This window comes from Zychaea mexicana, assembly GCF_025766255.1.
Source record: "Zychaea mexicana strain RSA 1403 chromosome Unknown BDB00scaffold_142, whole genome shotgun sequence".
NCBI lineage: Eukaryota > Fungi > Mucoromycota > Mucoromycetes > Mucorales > Lichtheimiaceae > Zychaea > Zychaea mexicana.
In genome coordinates, this window is record NW_026516805.1 from 79,189 (window position 1) to 87,148 (window position 7,960).

At 39.9% G+C, this 7,960-nt stretch overlaps 2 protein-coding genes across 2 annotated transcripts; one reads left to right on the top strand and one right to left on the bottom strand.

Moving 5' to 3' along the window:
* Positions 1–585: 585 nt before the first annotated feature.
* Positions 586–936, bottom strand: BDB00DRAFT_734659 (uncharacterized protein; the record flags this gene model as incomplete). Its single annotated transcript, XM_053118365.1, has 1 exon — positions 586–936. A coding segment is annotated over one exon (351 nt), but the record flags the coding sequence as incomplete, so codon positions are not given.
* A 6,486-nt stretch (positions 937–7,422) lies between these two features.
* Positions 7,423–7,725, top strand: BDB00DRAFT_878640 (uncharacterized protein; the record flags this gene model as incomplete). Its single annotated transcript, XM_053127759.1, has 1 exon — positions 7,423–7,725. One exon carries the CDS (start codon positions 7,423–7,425, stop codon positions 7,723–7,725), a length of 303 nt encoding a protein of 100 aa, XP_052973639.1.
* Between the last annotated feature and the right edge of the window lie 235 nt (positions 7,726–7,960).

A 7,960-nucleotide genomic window follows, 5' to 3' on the forward strand; every position in this document is an offset into this window, starting at 1 on the left:
CTCAAAGCTTCCTTTGATGCTACGCATATAGAACAGCGAGAGTAATACCCCTTGTATGACGAGACATTTATGAAGTGCCTTAAGAACTTCAAGTCGTGCTGGATCGATAGTACTCCATTCGTTTTTAAACATGCGGTTGAAGATAGTGGGCAGCTGCTGACCAACAATTTTGTAATCACGTCCAACAAAAGAACCGTTGTTTTGCAGATTGGTACCAACCATCCTACCAAAGGCTTTGGATTCATAGTTTTTCAATTGGGTGCCGAGATCTCGTAGCTCGACCTGTTTCAAATATGAGCAAGTGTCCGTCATTAGATACTTTGTTATACCAAGCATCATATTATGCAAAAGCTCATTTGGACAGTCTTTTGTTATGTCGAAAGCTTTCAGTTCCAGCAAAGCTTCACCACCAGAAAAGCTGACACCAAAGTGATCAGCAGTTTCTTCGCGCCCTCCTATGTTTAACTTCATTTTAGTTTTATCTCTATGATAGAGGATGCTCAGCAGCTCTTCTTTGGAGCGTTCCTTAACGCTAATATGGTCGTTAGCAGTTGTCCGCTCGTCGTTTTTACGTTTTCTGAAGAAACATTTACGGCAAGGATACGAGGCTGACTGGAACCTTTTCGTGCAGGATAGCTCTCCATGAGCAGGGTTATCTGCCGTGATCAGGTTGAGTGGTGCAACGACTAAGACTTTGCTACCTGTACCTGCATCGTACATCTCTATACCTTCCTCTAACTCCTTCAGGTCATCCACGATTGAGCGCACAATTTCACCACTCGACAATCGATTATGTACGCATATCAGGTGCGTGTTTGCTCGTTTGTTGCGCTCATCCAAAGGAAGCGCGGCTGGAACCATAGAAAACGATTCAAACTTGTTCCATTTTTTTGAACGATTCCCACTCGTATCGTCCTGAAACATATTCAAAGGAATAATTTTAACAGGAAGTGTAGTATTATAACGGAACCGAAGATTGAATGCTGGATGGCTTCTAACATTCACTTCTTCAGGTAAAGAACTATGTCCATTTTCGTCCAAACAAACAGAATATAGAGGGATGCTCTGCAAGTAATCATTGTGATCAGCTAGGCGATAATCACGCAACTTAATTGCATCTGATATGATATCGTCTGAACCAGCTATACGATAACAGACACACAATGATCCATTCGTCGTTCTTTCCAATAAAAAAATACAAGCATCTGCCATGATTTCACCATTTTTCGTGTAAAATCTTGAGAGCTTGTACCCTGTTGTCCATGAATATCTTGTGGCCTGGGTATTGTGTTATCATATACAAAATCACCTACCTGATACATAAACTCTTGACCATCTACATTCATTGTAACATTAGGGTGTTGAAAATATGGACTGGTTTTCCATTTATCACCCTGCGTTAGCGAGTCTCTAATGCCTTCAGTATAGTCAGGCAGTGCACTCAACTTTTGCGAAATAGAAGGATTAGCATTGATGATCTTCAAAGTAGTGGACGGCTTTTGAAGATACAGTTTATGCTTTTCTTCCATACCTGCGCGCTTCACGACTCTTTCAACCAATTCTGGTTTGAAAGTGGGAATTTCGTTACGCTTGTTTTCCTCGTAACGCATTGCCCAATGCAGTGAAGGCACCCTAACTTCCTTTCTTTCATGGTCATCGCGACCAATTTCAACAGCGGCTGCCACAAGATCAAGAACCTTTTGTCTATCCTGGCGTGATTGCAAGTTATCACTGCCGTCAAAAAAGGCTCTCAGCAGAAACTCAAGCTTGTTATTGAAAGGAAAGTAAGGATTGCTAGAGTCTGGCACTTCATCCTCAATTCTCCATGTAGACTCCATGCTTACACCCCCATATTCATCGACTCTGTCTTCATCAGTCAAAGGAACAGTTGAAGATCCGGTGAATGTTCCACTGTACTCTGTGGTGAGACTCGTAAGGAGATTCGTGAATCCGTGAAGTCCTTCTGCGGTTTCACTTCCACTTTCATCATCACCCCCATCGACTTCTTCCTCTTCCTCTTCATCTTCAGCCTCAAATCCTTCCATGTGTTGGCTACCAACAACATCGCTCTCTATACCAGGACGCATCAAGGTATCACCATCTTCATTACCAACACCGTGGTCGTCCACTTCCATAGGCGCTGCATTGACAACAGGAGGATTATCATCTCCAGCATCGAAATCATCTATATCGCCCTCAGCGCTTATAAAAGCACCACTTTGGGTAGCGCTAGTATTAGGCACAATACCATGATCAGTACTTTGATTACTGAGAGTTGAACTTCCATTCCGTTCAACATAATTTCGAAGATTATCGCGATGCTTCTGAGTACTCATATGCCTAATTTTTCGCGAGTATCTTGAATTGCAAACATTGCAATAGTTGCGAGTAGAATGCGGGCTCGAAGAAAATCTACCCATGAACATGTTTTGTGTTTGATGTGACATTTTGCTTAAGAGAAGTAAGAATTGAGGAAGAGCATATTTGCATAAGCTGCTCTTTATATATTGTTCTGATTCGCCAAGACGAAGAGGAACAACTCCGATTTATTATTAAGCAGCAACACGCACGCGTAATCTGACTCAGCAAGCTTTTCTTCTTGGCTTTTTTCTTCTTGGTCTTGGCATGCGTTATTCATCTGAGGCATTGAGCATAACTTATTATTCTTCATCTCAGAGTCTTCGACACTTCTTGGCATGCATATTATTACTAATCTCTTTAGATTATTAATATAGGATGTTTAACAACTGCTAAATATAAAGGTAATGTGTCAGCATTAGATGGTTGATTAACAATGTACTAAAAGTATTACATTATTGGAGACGAAATGAGTCAGGTAAGTCCATCAAAATTAAAGGTAAGTATAAAATCATAGTAATATCAACATTAATATTATTAGCTTATGCTTTAAACGCTTAAAGAAGAGTGTACACTGCTGGTAAGTTAAAGACTCCTTTTGTGTTGCTGCTATGCAATCTTTTTTCCTCTCCAAGTGTGCTGCTGTCTATTTGTAGGGCTATCTTAACAAATGACGAGAAACTCTTGAACGGTAAGCATGTCATTTTTCTGTGTATGTCTTTTGATTTTGAATACTGACTCAAACACGTTATAAAAACGATAGATTGCAGAAACCCACTGATGCCCCAGGATAGTATCCCCAGGATTGTGTCCCAGGATTGGAACAAGCAAAACAAATCTCGCTGTGCTTTTTTGTGCTTCAGGATGATTTGCGATAGAATTATTGTTTTTTGTAAATTCAATCAAATAAAAAAAATTTTCAAAACGAATACTCCTGATATCCATCGCTGATACATTTGCGTGCAACCCCCCACCCCCCACCATCTCATTTTCAGGCTGGTGAGTGCTGGTACTTGCTCATCCATAAAAGGCAATTTTAGTGAACCTGCATGAGTCTAACCATAAAAAGTATTTCCAATTCTGAAAAGTTCTTGCCCGGGTGTGTAGTAAACGATTGACAGGTAACCTATTGCCACAGTACAATTAGCAATTGTAAAAGTAAACGCACACATACAAAAACGATACATACAAGATCATCATGAAAAGTTATCATCCAGTCAGCTTTACCTGGTGATTTTTTGCAAGCTTCTTTTTTTCTTTGTTGAGCTTCTCTAGTCGCTGTTGTTTCTTCAACACCAGCTAAAACACGCAGGACTTGAGCACGATAGTCATTTTCGACCAACTGCGTCAACACATAGATTACACGATCAGCAAAATGATTGCGACTGTATGGAAGATATTTGCGTTTAAGTTTGGAATGCCAGCTTTTGATCAGATTATTTGTATGGAAGGACGCATTCTAAATATACAACCGTAAATAACATTGAAGCACAAAATAAAGCTAAAACGAGCCTTAAACGTACCTCTCTCCAAGCCTTGCACTAAAGATGATGCTTAGGATACCAATAGTCCAGCACATAGCCATAAAATTCAAAATGCTCGTATGTATCTCGGCATTTTTTACCAAATTCATCCCAAGCCTGCACAAATTCAACAACAGTTTTGCAATTCATCAAAGCACCAAGGGCAGAACGAGCTTCATCTCTTCTTTTCTTCGTATTTGCTATTGTGACAGAGTAGTTTTGATTTATAACTCAACATAGAAAAAAAGAAGGTTATATTGAATATACGATAATGTGGCTAATAAAAGGTACCTTGGACGTGATGTGTTTTTCCCATGCTCTTTTGATGTGCCAATGACACAGAAGAACTTGAACTTGATGACCATAAACTGCTCTGATGCTGTTAATTTCAACTGGACTGCAATCGATCATGCTCCTTGTTGGTGTGTATTCGATTCTGTCTCGGAGCCATCAAAACCATACTTGCAAATTTTCACTATCTTCTTTATCTGCGATCATAAACGCAAGAGGGTAACCTTGTCCAGTAACTGTATGCTTGGCAACGATAGAAAATAGATACGCATCAGCCCGACCATTGATGATAGATTTGCAAGTCTTGTGTGTGGCATCAATACAGATCTCATTTGATTTCTTGAGCAGCTATAAAGCACATACGCATCTTAATATACGAACATTGCATTATATTTAAGTATATATCTTTTCTTACCAAAGCTTGTCGTGGTGATATCCATGCAACAACAAAAGTAGAATCCGTGATATATTCCAACGTTTGATAACCTTGATCTTTTAAAAAGAGAAGCCACTTGACTATACTTTCTTTATCGATTAAATCTTTTCTTGCTAATCTTGACTGTTGGTTGGCGATGATATTCATGACATGATGCTGCTTCACACATAAGGCTTCTGGGAACGGTCCTTCGCCTTCCTCGAGCTGATACCACATGTTAGCATCTTTACAGGTTTATATCAAAGTTTCGCTTCACATGTATACATGATACTTTGGAAGTTGTTTATCAGTCGAACACAGATGTTCCTAAATTTGATCCCACTCCAACCTGTTATTAACAAGTTCTTCGATCCATTTACGTGTTTCAGTGGGGAGTTGTGAGCGAGTAGCATTGGTTATCTCAGTAGGGTCATAGTGTTGATGTTGCCAGTGATATACAAGTTTGATTTTGCTTGAGAATAAGTATTGAATACGGTATCGAGCACGACAATTTACTTTAATAGATGGTTTTACAAGTCGACGTTTTTTTATGGGAGCAGGTTCAGTTGAGTCTATAGGCAGAGCAGGGACAGCTAGAGCCGATGTTTCTCTTGAGTGATCACAAAAAAAAGTGACACTACGTTCAACTGTCCGAGGACAGCTGGCATTATTTCGGCGTGCATCTGAAGCCTTGGGTACGGAGATGTACTTGTTGTTGGTGATGAAGTTGGCATACTGCTTGGGGTTTTCTTTAAACCACTCGTTAAGTTGTTGCTGGTTGTCAAAAGTCTCTGTAACTACTTCGGTCAGGTAGGTGGGAAAGACACGGACAAGGTATCCAAAGCTATTAGATGCAGAGGCCATTGTTGTAGGTGAGCAATTGACAAAACAACAAAGGTACAGTTGCGACGCATCGCTGTGGGAACTTGAAAAAATTTTACTCTGTGATTGAAAACTTCTCTGACGTAATTTTTCTTGATGAAGAACGAAACCGCAAATACACCTGGGGCACGTGGCTCTTAGTGACGTATTCAAAAATCGCAAGGCGCCATTGATTGCGAATCATCAAATACTCTCATCAGATACTCTTATTCCTTCGCAATTCTTTTCAATCTTTCTATTAAAGAGGACCGCTGTGTGTATTGTCCGAGTGGTGGATGTGGAATAACTATGTAGTTGAGGCTCATAGTCCCTCAGCATCCATTAGCGATTTCTATTTGAATTTTTGCTCGCCTATTGAATTACCTGCCTTACAAGAGTCCCTTCCGACCAGGTAAGTTGTAATTAGCATAAAAGTGCTCAGAGTCAACGGTAGTATTCATGTATACTTGATCCATTACCAAATATAATCAATCTTCATGTAGCATTTTGGATGGTCAACAAGCTTAGGAGGTTTTGTTTTCTTTCCTTTTTTCTGATTCAAACCCTTTTAAAAGTAACATTCGTACGTGCAAACTAGTTTGTCATCCATATGGCAATCCCGAAGCTTCATTACTGCTAATTTGAATATGGGAATGTGAAACTCACAAATACGGTCTGATACTGAACGAGGAAAATTGGAACTTAACGATAACAGCATGCAGAAGCTTGTAAAGACGCAAAGGGCACCTCACTGCAGCCGTGGTCGTATGGATTTGAGGTAATGTTTAGGTCTTTGTTTATGTTGTCACGCGTCTTCATTTATACATCTTTCTCAGTGAATACTCATTGTATAGTTCCCATCGCGATTTCGGTCACTAGTTCTACTGTTACATCTCTAATAAACTGATGTCTTAAAAAGATGGAATAAAAGGCTCGCTATATTCTTATTCGTCTATGTGATGACGACATAATGGATGCAATGAGTGCACTTTATGGGTATATTGTCCTGATTATAGCGATCAATCGTCTGTGCCAATGCATCTGCGTTAGAGACAAACCTCATGTATGCAATGAGCTATGTAGTTGTGTTTAGTCTCAAGGAAAAAGAAACATGCTCTGTCGTACAACTATGTGATATGCTAATTTCAATGTATGCATTTTGTAGAAAACAAACAAAGCACTCAGAAACAACCTGACAAAAGCACAGTGGGACTCATTTGAGCAAAAACACAAGGTCCTGGTTCCTGAGCGCAAATAATTCATTGGTGATGTTTACGTTGAAGATGTGATATACAATTTTGCCGAGACTCAGCTTTACGAACAGTAAGTAGTCTATAATCTGTGGGTTTATCTGTAACCCTACTGGTTAACCACATCTTTAACGCTGCGCACTCTTTATTTTGAACCTTAGGAGATCCTTGTTGGAAAACCGGATTTACCACATCTCAACTTCAAAAAATTGAGCAACAAAATGCTCTTCCACTTCCAGCTCTAACTAAAGACGATATGCAACAAAAGAAAATTGATCAATTCAGTTAATAAGTAAACCGTGGTCGATGAAAGCACGTGCAGAATCTGCAAGCACCGATGATACAGTATTTGGATAGACGCGTCAATAATCAATTCATCGTATACTTTCATTTGAGATATCAAGATGGATTGGGTATTGTGCTGACATTTTCTGTTGCGAGACGATCTTGTACTCTACTACTGGGTAAGGGTATAGATATATAAATCGAACGCAAAAGGGTGCCTGTAGTTGTGTAAATGTAATAACACTTTTTCAAAAAGGCATGATCGAGGAGGCGCCTCTCAATGTCGTATGATGTTTGACATGGTCATCAATACAACCGGTTGCACACGACACAGTGGGATCCTTGGCTACCTGATAGCCTTTTTTGGCAAAAAACCAGCATTTCGACAGTTGTGTTGGCTATCGGGTTATCAACGGAATTAGCCTTCCTATTTGCAACAATGGCGGCAATAGGCGAAGAAATTGGAAAGCCTCATAGCCAAAGGATTCTTTCACTGTCAAGTAATGAAGAAGAAGAGACGAACACCGCCACAGTAGCACAGACAATAGCTGATGAAGCAAGTAGTAATGCACAAGGGCTCAATAACAACGACAGCAGCCGTCAGCCATCATTGACAATACAACGTCGAACTTCACATGTCTCTACTCGAAGTCAAAAATTACCAAGGAGATCCACAGCATCAGCAAATGCAACCCTCAACTGCGATTCAAGCATGGACAGACAGGCTTTATGGTCGTTGTGATTTTAAACGTAAACGGAAAGCCCCATAAGCAAGACAATGCATAGTGCGCCGCCACCTTCATCTGGAACTGCTAGGGAGCAACGTCAGTTTCGTGATGGAAATGATGGTCTAAAAGCAGTAGATAATGTGGTAGTACTTTAATAATGTGCTCTTTTCAATGTATATGCGGATATACTCCATCATTGTCAATGTAAACAAGAAATATAAAGTTTGGATGTGTAATAGATCTCAAAGA